Raw genomic sequence first — 18,885 nt, forward strand, 5'->3', positions numbered from 1 at the left:
ATATACATCTGACAAAGGATTAATATCCAGAATATACAAGGAACTCAAACAACTTTACAAGAAGAAAACAAGCAACCCAATTAAAAAATGGGCAAAAGAGCTAAGTAGGCATTTCTCTAAGGAAGATATACAAATGGCCAATAGACATATGAAAAAATGCTCAACATCACTCAGCATCCGGGAAATGCAAATCAAAACCACATTGAGATACCATCTCACCCCAGTTAGGATGGCTAAAATCCAATAGACTATGAACGATAAATGCTGGCGAGGCAGCGGAGAAAAAGGAACTCTCATACATTGTTGGTGGGACTGCAAGATGGGGCAGCCTCTATGGAAAATGGTATGGAGGTTCCTCAAACAATTGCAGATAGATCTACCGTACGACCCAGCTATCCCACTGTTGGGAATATACCCAGAGGAATGGAAATCATCAAGTCGAAGGTATACCTGTTCCCCAATGTTTATCGCAGCACTCTTTACAATAGCCAAGAGTTGGAACCAGCCCAAATGCCCATCATTAGATGAGTGGATACGGAAAATGTGGTACATCTACACAATGGAATACTACTCAGCTATAAAAACGAATGAAATACTGCCATTTGCAACAACATGGATGCACCTTGAGAGAATTATATTAAGTGAAACAAGTCAGGCACAGAAAGAGAAATACCACATGTTCTCACTTATTTGTGGGAGCTAAAAATTAATATATAAATTCACACACACACACACACACACACATACACAAACTGGGGGGGGGGAAGAAGATATAACAACCACAATTATTTGAAGTTGATACGACAAGCAAACAGAAAGGACATTGTTGGGGGGGAGGGGGGGAGGGAGAAGGGAGGGAGGTTTTGGTGATGGGGAGCAATAATCAGCTACAATGTATAGCGACAAAATAAAATTTAAAAAAAAAAATAAATAAATAAAAAATAATAAAAAAATAAATAAAAATATAATGTACATAATGTTAATTTTAAAAAATACTTTATTGCTAAAAAATGCTAATGATTTTTTGAGCTTTCAGCAAGTTGTTATCTTATCTGGTGGAGGGTCTTGCCTTGATGTTGATGGCTGCTGAATGATCAGGGTGGTTGTTACTGAAGGCTGGGGTGGCTGTGGCAATTTTGTAAAATAAGACTACAGTTAAGTTGCCATTTTAATTGACTCTTTTACAAAAGATTTCTCTGTGTCATATAACTCTGTATCATTTTATCCACAGTAGAACTACTTTCAAAATTGATGTCAATCTTCTCAAACACTGACACTGTTTATCAACTAAATTTTATGTAATATTCTAAATCTTTTGTTGTCATTTCAACAGTGTTCACAGCATCTTCACCAGGAGTACATTCCATGCTAAGAAACCACTTTCTTTGCTGAACCAAAAGAAGCAACACCTCATCCGTTAAAGTTTATCATTGCTGCTGAGAGTGCAGCAATTCAGTGACATCTTTAGGCTCCACTTCTAATTTTAGTTGTTTTGATATTTTCACATCTTCAGTTACTTCTTTCACTGAAGTCTTGAATGCCTCAAAGTCATCGAAGAATGTTGAAATCAACTTTTCACAAATATGTTAATGTTTATGTTTTGACCTCCTTCTATTAATAGCAAATGTTCTTAGTGACATCTAGAGTGGTAAATTCTCTCCAGAGGGTTTTCAATTTACATTGCCCAGAACCATCAGAAAAATCACTTTCTATGGCAGCTATTGCCTTGTAAAATGTATTTCTTAAATAATAAGTTTTGAAAGTTAAAGTTACTCCTGGATCCATGGGCTGCAGAATAGATGTTGTGTCAGCGGCAAGAAAACAATGTTAATCTGCATATCTCCTTGTACAACTCCATCACAGTTCTTCTGTGACTAGGTGCATTGTCAATGAGCAGTCATATTTTGAAAGAAATCTTTTTTTTTTTTTTTCTGAACAAAACAATGGGCTTAAAATATTCAGTAAATCATGCTTAAACAGATGTGCTGTCATCCAAGCTTTGTTATTCAATTTCTAGAGCCCAGGTAGAGTAGATTTAGTGTAAATGAGCATCAGCTTCAACATAACGTAACCAGCTGCATTAAGCCCTAACAAGAATGTCAGCATGTCCTTTGGAGCTTTGAAGTCAGGCATTAACTTTTCCTCTCTTGGTATTAATGTCCTACATGGCATCTCTTCATATAAGGCTGTTTCATCTACACTGAAAATCTGTTGTTTAGTGTAGCCACCCTCATTAATTCTCTTAGCTAGATCTTCTGGATAACTTGTTGCAACTTCTACTTAAACACTTACTATTTCATCTTGCACTTTATATTATGGAGATAGCATTTTTTACCTTAACTCTCATGGACCAGCCTCTAACAGCTTTAAACTTCTGCAGCCTCTTCACCTCTCTTAGGTTTCACAGATTGAAGAGAGTTAGGGCCTTCCTCTAGATTAGGTTCTGGTTTAAGGGAATGTTGTGGCTGGTTTGATCTTCTATTCAGACCACTAAAATTTTCTCCATATCAATAATAAAGCTGTTTTGCTTTCTTCTCATTTGTATGTTCAGTGGATTATCACTTTAAATGTTTTTCACAAACTTTTCCTTTGCATTCACAACTTGATTAACTGTTTGGTGTAAGCAGCCTAGTTTTTGGCCTGTCTCAGCTTTTAGCATGTCTTCCTCACTGAGTGTGAGCATTTTTAACTTTTGATTTAAAGTGAGAGGCATGCAACTCTTCCTTTCACTTGAAAACTTAGAGGCCATTATAGGGTAATGGTCCTAATTTCCACTTGAAAAAAAATGGACACATATAATATGTACATGTACATTTAGAGAGACTGAAAATTTACTAAGTTCCTTTAGAGTGCTATATTACCTATATATGGATATTTTATATATATGTTCCTATAATACCACAATCTGAAGTTCAAACCTTTCAACTACTATCAAAGGCTAAAAATTAGAATGAAATCAACCAGGTAAATCATTTTAAACCACCATGAAAAAAAGAGAATTGTCTTGTGAAACCAAAGACTTTCTAAAATTGTTCAATTTTACAGTAGGAAGCAGGTAGGAGTCGTTATATTTCTAATTCCAGATACATTCCACTGGGAAATGACTTAACTTTGAGAAGGTAAATGCTTTGCTATGTCTTTTAGGAAAGAAATGATGCTGAGGCTGGATTTACAATAAAAGCCAAGCAGCACTACTTGTCTTACAATATGAAAAGGAAGGGTAAGACTTTTTATGCAGGTTAATTATTGATAGTTTCTTCAGCAAGGTTAAAAGAACAAAATGTTGCTCAAAATGAAGCCATACTCTTCTGAATATTTGCAAAACAGCACAGATACAGTGAATAAACTTCTTAAAGTTCTTGTGACTGTGTACAGTGTGTGAAATATAGTTAACCTTAGTAAATTTTTATTTGTATAACTTGTGAATTAGAACAATACATGTCCATATGGTTTTACATAATTTTTTATTTTTCATAGTTTTAAAAAATTTTTGACAGGAAGTATTTCCAACTCTTAAGTGGGTATTAAATCTCTAGAAAGTAAATTTTGATTTGATGACGGTAAATTGTAAAAATTTGGCCACCGGAGGATGAAAATCTTGCATCATAATCTCTTGCTGGAATAAACTGGAGTAGTTCCACCCATTCTATATCCCAGCTGCAGGCCTAGATACAACTACTCCCTTTTGTTCTTCTTTCCTGTTTTAGCAAATTTCCGGTAAAAAAACAGACAACATTTTGTTATGAGGAATATTGCAGTTGTCACACAGGCCAGCAGGAACCCAATCACATCCAAAGAGTGGTACTGGATCCAGTTGAGGTTGTGGGCTGCAACCTTCAGGTGTTTGGCTCCTTTGTGACGCATGACAAACTCAATCCAGAAGACCGCTCGATCTAGAGGTCTCATGGGCTGATCATGATGAATCCTTGATAATTTCATAACATTCTCTTTATATCTGAAAGAGAAACACAAAGATACCAACATTCAAAGGCAATTAATTTCCCTAAGCATAGCAAGTTCACAAAATGTTTTTGAAAAGTGTCATACAAGTGATAACAAGGTAAATGCATAGAATCGCTGTAGAATTCATATATTTTTATATGGGTCTTCATAGACATTTGGCTTTTTCTCAAAAATGACAGTTGTTATTTTCTCATTGACAAACATTTTTTAAAGTAAACATGACAGGTCAGATGGGAAAGTTAATTCCTGTCTAGCAAAGGAAATATTATGAGACATTCTTAATGCTATAAGTGAGATAGTGGAAATGCAATTTGAGAATGATGATCACCTTGATGTTTTTAAAGATAATTGTGTCATGGTGGGTGAAATGCATCCTAACCAGTCTCTCTGTTTCTACTCTTCCTTTCTATCATCTACTAATTTTCACTCAGTAGCCACAATATTTTTTTTTTAACAAATGTCAGACTATGACATTTTCTTGTTCAAGATTTCTGTCTGGCTTCTCATCACATTAAGAATAAAACCCAAATCTTTTCTATGAACTATAGGACTCTGCAAGGTCAGACACTGGCAACCTCTTCTCCTATCACTTTCCCCATGAACACTCTTCGAGGGACAATGGACTTCTATTATCATTCCTTGAAGCTACCAAATCTGTTCTCACCTTAGCACCTTTATACTTTTTGTCCCCTCTCTTCCTCTCCTGAATATTTTTCCTTTCAACATCCCAAGGCTTGGCTCTATCTCTTTTTGAGGGCTCCACTTAAATGTCACCTCTCAGGAAGGCTTTTCCTGGCCACATCAGGATAGCACCCTGTGTATTTCCTCTGTTGTTTTGTGCTTATTTTGCTATTTGATTCCTAAAAATTCTAAATACATTATATCTTGTAAAATAAACCCAATGTACATACATTAAGTAAATAACTCCAAATTACAAAATTAGCTTGAAAATTATTATGAAGTGAAGATGCCAATGTGCATACTACTCAGATCATGATATAGGCTATGACAACCTGCCTAGAAGTACTTCCTCCTTGTGGACCATCTTAGTCACTACTCTTTTACTCAAATTAAATATTACCCTAACTTCTGAGACCAGAGATTAGTTTTGCTAATTTAAAGAATTGAATCATATGGTATGTACTCGTTTCTGTTTATCTTCAGTGTAGCAATTGTTGGTTAATTCCATTGCTAAGTAGTATTCCATTGATTGATGATACTGGAGATTATCCCTTTAAGTTATGATCAATGGACATTTGGATTATTAACAAGTTTTGAACACTATTAGTAATTATGTTAAAACATTCTTGTGCATGGGATTAGATTACATATATTATACATTTCTGTTGGTTATGCATCCAGGAGTAGAATTCCTGAGATAAAGGTGCCTATATATCATCATGATTTTATTTTGTTGACCCTGAATTTTTTAAAAATGTAGAGTTTTTTTAGTTATCTTTTTTTTTAGTGATTTCTAACTTATTTCCAGTATGGTTGGACCATGTATTATTTATGATTTTGAATCTTTCCAGATTTACAGCTCAGCATATGATTAATTCAGGCAACTATTTCACACACCTTTGAAAAATATGTATTCACAATTTATAAATATATATATATATATAAAATTATGTATATATCACACAGGTTACATTTGTTAATTGTGTTATGTCCATGATCATTATTTTGTGCTACTGTTTAAGTCTGTTTAGGTTTAATGTAAGCACTGATATTTTCACACTTATATCTACTATTTTGTTTCAAATTTTTAAAATTAAAATATATCGATTATACATATATATGGAATTCAGAGTTGAATTTCAATTTCAATACATGTATACAATGTGTGATGATCAAATCAGGGTAATTAGCATATTAATCATTATGCAAAAATTTCTTTGTGATAAGGACATTCTTTTCTATTTGTTCAATCTGCTTTATGTTTGTTTTTCAGTTCTTTCTTGCCTTCTTTTAAAATATTTTTATCATTTATTGTCCCACTATTTTCTGTCTGATAAAGTATTTTTAGAGTATTCCATAGATGATGCCCTCCTTATATAATAATACTATTAATAGTAGTAATAAATGCTGAATTTATGAAAGATGGGTTAAGCATGGCATTTTCCACATTATTTCTTTTGGTGCGTGGAAAAAATTAACCATTCAGAATTTATCAACATTAAAAACTTTTGTGCTTTAAAGGACATCATTGAGAAAGTATAAAATCAAGCCACTCAGAATTAGAGAAAATGTTTGAAAATTATATGTCTGACGAGGGATGTTATTCATAATATATAAAGAATTCTTCCAAATCACTAATAAGATTTGTGAGATATGATTATTTATACAACTTAAAAATATTTTTGTGTAGAAAATTGTTGCACTAGTTTTTTATCCATTAAATGTATGGGGTTCAAATGCAATTTTGAAATAACTGGTTGAAAATGAAAGCAGATTTCAGATTGGTTGTATTATTGAAATTATTTCTTAATTAGCTTCTTTAAAGAGATAAAACTTATCCTCACTATTGACAAGACAGTCTATCTATAAATACCACCTAGTAAAAAAATTACTATACTCACGAAGGGTCATTAATGACTGTCTTCAATGCATTGAGCAAATCTGTAGTTGACATTTTTCTGAAGTCCAATTTAACAGCTGCCCCCTTGGCCTTCATGTGAGCCACGTTATCAGCTTGTTCCCCAAACAAAGGAATGCCCACCATAGGGATCCCATGGGAGATTGCTTCATAAATGCCATTGGCTCCACCATGAGTTATAAAAGCTTTGGTATTTGGATGACCTAGAATTGAGTGAATTTCAGAAAAATTAATAATTATGTCTTAGAAATAAAATAAGAAATGAGCAATATTAAACACTGAAAGGGTCAGTGTTGTCTAGCGAATAGATTGTTATAAACAGAAAACTACATTTATATATTTGTCAGATCTCAGAAGAAGAAGCACGCAAGTTCACTGAAGAGGTAAATGAAGACTACATGGAAGAGGTGGTGTGTGATTTGCGACTTGAAAATGAATACAAGATTGCCAGAAAAACAAAATTAAAAAGCACATTCTGTGTAAAAATAATAATAATAATAATAAAATAAATAAAAATCTGCAAAAGAAAATAAGAAGAAAGAAAAATAAAGTAAAAGTTTGGGCATATAAGAACATGTTGTCTCAAAGAAACAGTGAAGTCACTCAGTCTGATATGTCAGGTGTCCAAGCAGCGGGAAGTGAGGTGGTGGTGGTGCTGCAATCCAAGGAAGAACAGGCGATATTTCATCATGAAATGTGTTATCGCTTCATGGTAAAGATTGTGGGTTTTTCCCATAGAAAATGTAGAGACACTGATAATCGAAGAGAAACTGTTATTTGTTGTTGTCATTTGAAATACAATGCAGTAGGGGAAAGGATAGGTGTAAGGTTGTAGAAATAGAAGACAAAGAGATAACCCAGGAAGTTACTGAAAAATTCTCTGTGAGACGTAATTAAACTTAAAATAAAGAAATTTGATTCTGGCCTTAAGAATGTGGCTGTGTTTAACAAAATGCAGCTATTATAGTTTAGTCTTTCCCCCACTATGACTGGAAAATAAATATAAAGAAGAAAGGTTTATTTTTGAATTTTTCAGTATTAAATGGTCAGTAAGTTTGTTTCCTATTGAATAATTGTCACTGTAATTGGTTATTCTCATATTTTCAGTACTTGTTCTTCTGAGTCTTACCAAGAAGGTCATTCTGAGGGATCCACTTGTACAGCCGAGTATTGGGTCCTAAGGTGTCTGGTTTCTTACCTTCAAATCTCCATAGAACCTGTGAGAAAAAGAAAATATCTTGTTCCATGAGTGGAACTACAAAGTTATAGCATGTTAGAACTCTAATGAAATCAACAGATCACCTAGTCAAATTCTTTCCATATAATAGATGATGAAACAAGGCTAAAGGATGTTAAGTAATGAGAACTACAAAAAATCTGAGCTAGATAGAATAACCGTTTTTCATTTGCTTATTTTAATAATCAGTTGAGTATATATGGAATCATGATGTTTCAAAAATAACTTAGACAAATGAAATTATTAATGATAAATTCAAGTATTTAAGAAATGGTTAGGCAGTAACTATAAGTTTAATGCAAAAAATTGTAACAAATTAGTAATGAACTACACAATTATTTTGTTTTATATATTTCATACTAGCTGCCATCTTCCAAATTTAATATTAATCTGCTTATTTTTGAGTGATATAGGAAGTAGCTTACTTATATCTATTTGTTCCATAAGTTTTTTTTTTTATTAGAATTTGACATCTTTTGATTTACAAAAAAGTAAATCTATGAAATCACCTACTTGTGAGAAATAAATCAGTGCTGCTTAGGTAGTATGTATAATTTCCTTGAGATTACAAATTATTAAGCTCTACTTCCAAGAAAAATTTCAAGTGGCAATTTATGACACAAACTGAGAGTATTATCAGTATCGTTAGTTGTTAATTTTGGAAATTGTTTCAGTATAGAAAAGAGGAGCCCATTGGCAATTCATAAATAACAATGCAGCTGTTGAAAAAAAATCTAAAATTATATTTCACTAAATTTTGCTCGATTGGTTATTAACACTTAGATGATGCACTAAAGCATTAACAGAAGTGAGTAATACAATCTGCTATAGACAAGCCATTTTCATGCCCAACACTACAATAAAGTACTGAATTTGGAATTACTTCATAAATTGAAGTATCGTTTACGAGTGTTGAACTTCTATTTGGCATGTGACTGTTAAAATAACTCAAGTTTTCAACAAAAATTAGCGTAGGTCAGTAGGAGAAGGCTATATCAGATAGGAAATCAAAAAGTAATTCCAAATATACCAAGATCACAGCTGTATTCTACGTATTAAAAAATTAATTCCTAATATATATTAGGGATGCTGCATCTGAACCTCTTTCCACGCCTGGCTTCCTTCTTCTTGCCTCCCTTCTCCTTCCTCAGTTGGAAGAAGGTATTAATATGATGGTTAGCAGCAGAGTCCTTGTGGGGATACATTTTATAGTGCACAGGGTCCACCTTAGGGACTGGATCCCATTTCCACCCTTTCTCTTGTATCCTCTTGCTTCAGAAATTGGCAGGGGCCATTCATAGGCCAGTTTTCTTCTTTCTCTAAATTTACCTTACCTGAAATAATGGTTTGTCAGTACAGGTCATCATTTCTCTGAATATTACCTTGAATAGAAAACTGAATAGATCTATTTCAACATTTACAAAAAGTACGAGAGGCCAGATTACATAGCAACCCTAAACTGTATGACACACTTCAGACTTTTTTCAATACCTGCTTCTTGTTATTGTGCTATTGTTTTTGTACAGTTATTGTTATTGTACAGTTACTTATTAAAATTTAACTTTCTGATAACATCTGAAATGTGACCTCAGGAATCCTCTAAGCAAAAGGAGAATATGATAGGGCAGAATTTGGTGATTTCACTGTAGCTGACCCTGATAATACCAAAAGTCACTGCATTTCTTAAATATATTTCTTTCTGATCATAATGTCAATGCTAAAGTTATTATCAATTGAACACACCCTCTGCACTATTTTATCATCTTCCACTTATATTTTTGAATTTCAATTGACCTCCAAGATAATTAGAGCCACCCTAACTGTTAACTTTTCAGGCAAGAAGTTTCAACAATCAGACCATTTACAGAGTTTAATAGACTCATTCAGTAGTTGTGCACTGTTAAGGTACTTTAGCTAACCTTTTGTGGAATCTGGGCAAGGGCTGATGCAATCACGTTGGCCCTGTCTTCCTTTATGTTAGGAACCATGGACCCTAGAGAAACCACAACAACACCATTTTCTCCAGAGCTCTGGACAAAGTCTTCTATTTCCTGTGAAGAAAAAATTTCCTCCATCACAAAAGAGCAACAACATAGCAAACACTATAGGAAGGATTGCTACAAACAGCTAAAGAGAAAAAATCAAGTAATATCAGGAATTATCAGAGTAATGTCTGCTTTCTAACTGACCTAATCACTCAGTTTCTTTGGAAAGAGATGCATAATATAAGACAGATGGCCTCTAGTATGCGTATTTGTACAAAAGTGTGTATGTATGTGTGAGTATGTGTGTTTGTAAGGAAGAAATGAAATAGAGCTATTATACAGTAGTCAGGTGAGATAATGCTAGAAAGTAGTATACTCAGGCTCTTCACTTATATTTAATAATATGAGTTCTTGGAAGGTGGCATCACTTGGCTTTAATTCTATATTGCTGTAGTTCTACTAAATCACTTGTGTTTTCTTCAGGCAGTTTTTACATAGAATTCTTTGAGTTTGGAACCATTTGGTGTTTACTTTCCTGATTATGAGCAGTGAGGAAAAGTTACTTACAGTTGGGATGATTTTATAACTCTGTTTCTTTAAGTATATGATCTTTTATAACTCAAAGTTTTCCTAAGTTTTCTAATCTTTTCCCCTTAAACAAAAAACCCTTTTAAAATTGAATCATAAATGCTATGCATATTTATGGGGTAAAGAGTCGACTATCAGTATTTATGCTTTATATGTGATGATCAAATCAGTATTATTAGCAGGTTCATCATTGCAAAACATCATTATTCTTTGTGTCCATCACCTAATTTCTGTCTCACCCATTCCTCCCACCTTCCCCCATCTTTAGTAACCATAGTTCTGTTCTCAACAATCCAAAGCTAAAGGTAGTAGATGGAAAGAAATAATTAAGATTAGAGCAGAACTAAATGAAAGAGACACAAAAACAATTGAAGAGATCAGAAAAACAAAAGTTGGTTTTTTGAGAAGATGAATAAAATAGACAAACCATTAGCTAGGTTAACAAAAAAGAAGAGAGAAGACCCAAATAACAAAAATCAGAAATGAAAAGGGAGACATTACAACCAATACCACAGAAATACAAAGAATTATTAGAAACTATTCTAAACAACTGTATGTTCTTTGCTTCTGAGAGTTCAATGTATTATTGTGGTTCTTGTTTCTTTCTTCAGAAATACCATGTGTCTTCACTCATAAGTCGGAGTGAAGGAAGGAAGGAGGGAAGGAAGGAAGGAAGGAAAGAAGGAAGGAAGGAAGGAAAGAAGGAAGGAAGGAAGACCCTTAAAGCTGGAGGTTAATAATGACTGACATTCAGGAGTTTAGTACTGTGGATTGGAATTTTTGTGCAATTGTTCTGAATCTCATTTATAATACAGAATTATGCAGTGTATAGTTACATAGTTGAATAAATACGTATTTTAGGGTCATTGTTTAGGTATGACACCTTTTGCCCTGAAATCACACTGTAAAATTGATGTCCCAGTAGAATAAGCTGTGTATAATTGGCTGGGAGGGACCCTTATCACTTTACTGTGTCGTACAGGAACATCTGCACCATAGAGGGAGAGGTCCACCAGGCCTTTCCCTTTCCCAAGGGAGACCTGCTCACCTTCTTGAGTAGATCACTCACAGTACATAAAGCTCCGGGTGAAGACATATTTGTCTGGGATTAATTGAGAATTATTCTAACTTGTCAAATTTAAATGTTTCCTATACAAGAAGAACTCTACATTGCTCAATGTACTCTACTATCAAAAACAAACAAACAAATGAAAAAACAAAAAATAAAAAACAAGGAAAGAAAGAAAAGAAAAATGAACATAGAGCCAAAAACTTCCTGGATATCAAATTATCAAAATATTTTTAATCTTTAAAAACATTAATTACTTTTTCTTTTCTCCCTGTAAAATACTGACCAAAACCTTGCAACATCAAAAGTATACTTTCAGATCCTAATCATTAGGATAAGCCCTCTTTTTAAAACTTGTTTACAAAAAAAAAAAAGAAAACAGAAAAAAACTTCCAACTTTGTCCATGCAGATATACAAATGTATGTTGCCAAGTATTGTTTAAAAACATAATTTTAACCTTATAACATCAATTTTAAAGTGAGAGTTGTTGTGTTACCTTTCCAAGTAGTACACGAGGCATCCAGGTATTCTGTGCGATCCCAGTTACCTGTAGTCACATTTCATGTAACTTGTGTTCAATGTTTTGTCTCCCTGGCTTGCTACTTCTTCATCCCCCTCCCCCATTCCCCTACTTATTATTAAAAAGTAACACAACCTCTTTTTACAGATCCATCACTGACATAGACTGGTCATTCTCAACTGTGACATCTTTTTGAAAATAATAAAAGATCAATGTAAGACATTTTGTAAAAGCACAAAAAGTGTTATTAAGGAAATAAAATTCACTCATATTCTCTGTGCAGAGACATTCCTGGTTTAAATTTTATATGCTTTTATTTGGTATTTTATTCTATTTTTATAACTCAATGTACATATGTGATGTATATTTTTTAAAAAAGTAATCCTATTACATATACCTTTTCATTTTATAAGAAAATTGTAATCTTGTATATATCATTTTTTGCCCATCAGTCTCTAGCTAAGCTTATATTATGGCTGACAGCATAATTTAACATTTTTTGATAAAATGATTATAATGGTGGTATACACACAATACAAATTTTTAATCATTCCTAAGATACCTGGATTACTTCCAATGTTTATTTTAGGAATATCTGCCACTAACAATGAAACTGCATATACTGATTTATTTTTTTCACTGTATAGTTTCAAATGAGTATTTTATGAAGGCTATGTGCATTTTTAAAATGCTTGATGCATTTCGCCAAATGTCTTGTTGTTTTAAAATACACAGAAATTATTTGAGAGTGTAATACCTAATGGAAAATCAAACAATTTGGGGTAATCATTACTTTGTATAACGAAGAATTGGAGGGCAGACTTCACAACTATTGACTTGAATTCAAATCTTCTTTTTGCAAGTTAATAGCAATATCTAGTATTGGAAATTATTACTATTATACTACAGTTCATCCTCTCCTTGTCCTCCTCCTTCTACTCTCTTCACTTTCCTACTGTCACTCTCACTCTTTCTTAATGTAAATGAGAAAACCTTTTAAGAACAGTGCTAGATTGCATAGAATTTTCATTCATCTTATCTCAGCTTTTGTCCCTTGTGAAAGTTACCATAGAGAGCCTAAACAATTTGCATTCAACCATTGAATAAGATCTTGGTTGTGTTGCTACCAATAAGAAGGTAGAAAAAAAGGATCTCTCAAGAGATTATATAATAGTGTAATAAAGAGTGCTTGGTTTCTACGTATGCCTTAACAGTGTGATATTAATGTAAGATATATTAGTTTCCTGTGTTCCTTCATAAGGAATATCATCCTATATGCTCTCGGAATTCTTTTGTAACTTTAAACTAAGTGCACTTTTCAGATTCAAGTAGCAGGAATTATTTGGTCTTTACTACATTTGCGATGTACATTTTCTCCATGCTCCTTCAGACAGCTATGATGTTGACACAGGTTCACCGAGGGAGTTTTACTGCGGTGTCCTATAAGCTTGGCATAAGGAAGAAAACACCTGTTCTATTTAGGGTAAACCATCTATTTTATGCTCTAAGATGTAAACTTCTGGGATATCAATTAGGACTGGTTTAAATGTTGGAGTGAAAGCAAGTAAACCGCGGGTTTGGCCACATATAATTGGGGTGCACACATTTAGAATGGTGTTTCTTTTAAGCTAGAATACTGGTGAAGATCCTCAATCCTTCCACTACTATTCTAGCATTTTAAGTTGCTCCTCTAACTGCCAAAACTTACACATCTAGGGCCGAGCCCGTGGCGCACTCAGGAGAGTGCAGCACTGGGAGCGCAGCGACGCTCCCGCCCTGGGTTCGGATCCTGTATAGGAATGGCCGGTGCACTCACTGGCTGAGTGCCGGTCACGAAAAAGACAAAAAAACAACAACAACAAAAAAAACCTTATACATCTATTTCTAAAGAAGTCCACAGGATATCTGGTCTCTAGGGCTTCGCTAGAGAAAATAATCCTGTTGTGCTAAATAAACAATTCTTATTAAATGAGAAATTTTAGTTTAAGTGGTTGGCACATGCTAGGTAATTAAGAATATTATTAATAACAACTAAAATAGCAATGATGTCAATAGTTAATATTACTTCTGGATCATCATGTGCCAGAGACACATCAAGTATTTTATTTTTATTAACTGGTTTTTTTTCCATGCAGCACAATCTGAATTTGGAACTATTATTGTAAAAGTAGGTGTAATCATCTCCACCAAAATTCTGATCCACTTTTTCATCATGTTTCCTGAAGTCTTGCAACAATGTCCAAAATAGTCCTACTTTCCACAGTCTGGCCTCACTACAATCCAATCCAGTGACTGCATCTTGAAATCTTTGTTAAGAAATAAAATTTGATTATATTTCTCCATTCCTTAACTATTTTTTTACTGTCTCCACTATGCATTAAATAGAAATTTCAAACATAATAATTATCTGGCTCCAACTTAACTTCTATAGCATCATCTGTCTCTTTGCTTAGCTTGTTCTTAATGAACTAAATTTGGAGTCATGAGAACTATCCTTACTACTCTTCTTTCTTTTCTTTCTGTGTCTTCCTCTCCGCTCATGCATTCTCCTAATCCTGCACATTGTTGCAGTCTCACTTTAGTTATCAATGTGATACTTTCAATGATCTCAAACGAATGTTCCTTTAGCATTGTGGCCTTTCCTTATGATAATGCTTTTTACACAATTTTTTTTTTTTACTTATATCCTATCTTTCAAAGTAGAATGTAAGGTTTGTGAAAGCAGAAACTGTGTCTGCTTTGTTTTTCTGCATATCTAGCATTTACCTGCGGTGTATGCTAGTCACTTTTCTTTGAACGGGTACATTCTTATGTGTTGAATACTGAAGGCTTTAATTTAACCAGTCTTATTTTTAAAGTCTTCCTAGTATCCTTTTTTTTGTTGTGTAATGATAATGAAATTCAGATACTTGTGATGGAATAGAGAGAGATGACTTTCTGATTGCAGGTCACTTTACCCCATTTGCCATACCTCTTTCTTTGTGAGTCTGAATGCTCTGAATGAAGAATATAGAATCATTAACCATAAAAATGCAAAGCAAACAAAATAAACTCGAATAAGTTTACCTTAGGCAGGGGTTTGGCAGGTTTGCAGTGAAGTCCTCCAACAAAATCAAAATTTGGTAAGAGCGGGCGGGGAAATTCCAAATCCCAATAGCTTCGAATAAGCCAAATTTCAGCTTTCTCCATTGTTTCCCATAATGTAGTGGGTCTTCCTGAAGGAAAAAAAGAAAATGAAAGGTAGTTGACACAAGATAATTGTTATGTCACTATACCATTATTATTTCCTGAAAGGAGGTGGAATAATGTAGACAAAGTTATATAAAGTGTCTTTGCTTTAATAAAACAAATATATCTATATCTATATCCATATCTATTTCTAGGCATAATTTAATTTTCATATGTTACCTATGCTGCTCACATGTATTTATAAGAAAGACAAACTGTTAAGAGATTGGGAGAAGAGACTAACTCTCACAATCTAACATCGCTTCAATATATTCATAATCATAAACAATTATTAAAATAAGCCACTGTAGAATTAAACCTGCATTTGTTTACTCTCTAAAGATGTGATAGGAACATATATCATTCAAACAACTCTTTGACCTCTACTATCAATTAATCTTATCAAACCTACAAAAACAGCTTTTGGTGATGTACTGAATCTAGTTTCTACAACTTATCAAGCGAGGTCCTTTGTCCTTGGTTCTCCATTCAACCTACACAAACAGCTTTTGGTGATGTACTGAATCTAGTTTCTACAACTTATCAAGCGAGGTCCTTTGTCCTTGGTTCTCCAGGTAAGCCATGAGTTTTTTAAGAGTGTGACTGAATTCTTTGAACCTACTACTGTTTTTGGTTCATGTGAAGATCTTAATGTTAGTTTTTTAAATGAGTACATTTGCAAATGACAGCTGAAACATTTTCAGAAATTATTAAAAATAGAGATTTGTGCTCACCCTTACTTTGACTCATATTTTCCATCATGGAGACACCTAGTTTAAAAATATATAGAGTAATAATTTGGATATTCAAGGTTTTAGACCTCAAAGCACATAATTTCCAAGTCCTTAGTTAAGGAATGCAGAAACATTAGAAACCACAAACTATAGGTTTCTGTGTCTAAGATAGACCCCTTTCTATCCCTAAACTGTGAAGGAATTCTGGTAATATGGAAAAATATTTTAATTTCTGAATAAGAAAACTGACGTACATGAAGAGAAACAATTTCCTCAATGCTACATAAATAATTAGTTGTGCTAGAAATCTGTGCAGCTTCTCAATCTACAGGTTTGCATTCTTCTAGATGTTTCTTGACGTGTCTAATGACTTTTTAAAGATGAAAAATGCATAGTAAAATGGATATCTGATTGCTTAAAGAAATCCTAAGAGCTTTAATTTTCAGGGTCATGACTTCTTGGAGTGTTGTGTACATGTGATGGCCACCGGGTTCTAACTGATCCTATAATGTCAGCCTTTCCTTAATACTCCTGAGATTGAAACATCATCCTATACTTCCATTTCATCATTTCACTTACAAAAAGCATACTCCTCTGACTTTATATTTGTACAAGCTCGCCTTCAAGGGCATAGGATAGTTAAGACTTCATACCATCAATTAAAAACATGACTTACCTAGTACTTCACTGTAAAACTGATCCCACTTCTTCGCGTTAAACACTTGGAACCAAAAGTCAAAATAAAGCACATGTATCATATTTTTTACTCTCTCCACAAATGTCATTTCACCACTTAATTCTGACAAAACTATAGGTACATAGGAAGGAGGGATCAGAAGTCCTCCACTATACTTTTCAAATGTGTATCCAGGAGAGAAGCGCAGAGTGTACACAAAGGGTATTTGAAGCAGCTCAGCCAGCAGCTCACCACAGGGACCAATGGCATCTGCAAGAATGACATCAAATCTTGAATCTTGTAGTTTTGTCATAAGTTTCTTGTTCGAAACTACCTCTTTGCAGAGATTTAAAATGCAGTCAGTAAATTCCAACATGGTTTCTTGTAATTGTGAGAAATAAGTAAAAAATGTATCTTTTTGAAAATCATAAATCCATTTATGGATCCATAGTGTAAACAAGCCCTCAAAATCATCTTTAGTTAAAAATGTAGGATAAACTTCAAATTTTAAAGCTGATTCTTTGTTGGGATCAATAAGAATGGAAGCTGAAGATGTCAATACAGTCACCTCATGCCCTCTCTGTACAAGTTCATCAAGGATTGTCTTCACGTTCATCCAATGGCTGTATTCTGTGGGCCACACCAGCACCTTTCCACAACTTCCAAAGCTAAAGTAACAACTCACTTGTAGCAGCAGAAGAACGGAAGTCCATTTCATCAACATCTTGGTGTGTTTCTTTTCCAATTCCTCTCTGTCATTTCTCATGCTTATATCCACAGATAAATCAATCAAGAAGTTAAACTATAACTCCTCGTCTTCTAAGTAAATACATTATATAAACCATCTGAGCATGCAGATGGCAAATGGTAGATGACCAAAGCTAGATAATCTGGTGCTTACACAAGTTTGTTTAATGTCTCTTTTATGTTTATAAGTGTTATTATTTAGCTAAGATCGATGATCTTTCATGTGCAATTCTCTTGTCTCATGCAATATATTTCAGAATAAGGTTAAGAACAGCTGTAAATGAGAGGCTCTTATATCTGCAGCCTCCCTGACACAGAACTAAAGATAAAGTAATTATACAGCTGAATCAGCATTTCTTGGATATTATGGTTCAAGAAAATTTTTTTTGAACTTTGTTGACATATGATTCACAACCATATAATTCACTAATTATTGTGTAAAATTCAGTGCTTCATACTATATTTACAGAATTGTGCATCCACCACAACAGTCAGTTGTAGAGCATTTTTATTTTTCCCCCCAAAACTCTGTACACTGTAGCCTTTATTTCCCCACCTCAAGTTTCTGCATCCTCCCTGCCCCAGGCAATTACTAAACTAATATATGTCTCTCTAAATTTGCCTATTACAGACTATTTTTATAAATGGAATCATAGAATATGTGGTTTTTTTTGTGACTGGCTTCGTAGCATAATGTTTTAAAAGTTTATCCGTGGTATAACACATGCCAGGACTTCTTTCCTTATTATTGCCAAATGGTATTCCATAGTATGAATATGCATTTCATTAATTCATTCATCAGTTGATGGACATTAATTTTTTTGAAATATTTGGCCATTATTAATAACGTTGTAAGTTCTGATGTTCTAAGGTGACTATATCTAATAACATTGTATTGTATACTTCTAAATGGTTAGAAAAGAGGATCTTGAACATAATCACCACAAATAAATGATAAATGTTCAGGTGTTGGATATGCTATCTACTCTGAGTGAATCACTGTACAATATATGAATGTATTGAAACAACACCGTACTTTATCAATATGTATAATTGAAAATACATTTTAAAATTATGATGTTCATTAGCATTCATGTACAAGCTTTGTGCAGATCTGTTTTTATTTCTTTTTTCTTTTTAAATTTTTTCTACAAAAAATTTGTTCATTTATTTACTTTTGATTATACATTTGCATGGGGTACAGTATTTGTGTACAGTATGTCAAGATCAAATCAATACTATTAGCATGTTTATCATTGCAAATTGTAATTATTCTTTTTGTCCCTTATCCAATTACTCCCTAACATCTCTCCCTCTCCCTTTCCCAACTTTAGTTACTAAGGTCTGTTCTCTCCTTCTGAAAGTTCAATGTTTTATTGTTTTCTTTCTTTTCTTTTCTCTTTCTTTCTTTCTCTTTCCCTCCCTCCCTACCTCCCTCCCTCCCTTCTTTCCCTCAATCCCTCCCTCCCTTCCTTCCCTCCTTTTTCTCTTTCTCTCTTTCTTTCTCTCTGTCCTTCTTTCTTGACTCCCACTTATGA

General features: G+C 33.7%; 1 protein-coding gene across 5 annotated transcripts; it reads right to left on the minus strand.

The window, feature by feature from the left end:
- Positions 1-3,675: 3,675 nt before the first annotated feature.
- Positions 3,676-17,324, minus strand: LOC134386256 (UDP-glucuronosyltransferase 2B4-like). Of its 5 annotated transcripts, XM_063108382.1 has the most exons (7): positions 17,012-17,324; positions 16,601-16,660; positions 15,029-15,177; positions 9,719-9,850; positions 7,692-7,779; positions 6,546-6,765; positions 3,676-3,955 (listed from the first exon to the last, which is right to left on the minus strand). In XM_063108382.1, exons 1-7 carry the CDS (start codon positions 17,322-17,324, stop codon positions 3,676-3,678), a joined length of 1,242 nt encoding a protein of 413 aa, XP_062964452.1. The 5 variants fall into 5 exon arrangements, with proteins under 5 accessions (XP_062964452.1, XP_062964451.1, XP_062964449.1 ...); XM_063108381.1 differs by lacking the exon at positions 16,601-16,660 and having other exon boundaries at positions 16,853-17,324; XM_063108379.1 differs by having other exon boundaries at positions 16,601-17,324.
- Between the last annotated feature and the right edge of the window lie 1,561 nt (positions 17,325-18,885).

This window comes from Cynocephalus volans, chromosome 9 (genome assembly GCF_027409185.1).
Source record: "Cynocephalus volans isolate mCynVol1 chromosome 9, mCynVol1.pri, whole genome shotgun sequence".
NCBI lineage: Eukaryota > Metazoa > Chordata > Mammalia > Dermoptera > Cynocephalidae > Cynocephalus > Cynocephalus volans.

Excerpts from the sequence above, each read along its gene's own strand:
- LOC134386256 (XM_063108379.1), bottom strand. The coding sequence starts at position 17,324 with ATGTTGATGAAATGGACTTCCGTTCTTCTGCTGCTACAAGTGAGTTGT. Across the intron at positions 15,178-16,600 it reads GTTTTACAGTGAAGTACTAG|GAAGACCCACTACATTATGG; the intron begins GTAAGTCATGTT and ends TTTTTCCTTCAG. Across the intron at positions 9,851-15,028 it reads CTGCCAAACCCCTGCCTAAG|GAAATAGAAGACTTTGTCCA; the intron begins GTAAACTTATTC and ends TTTTCTTCACAG.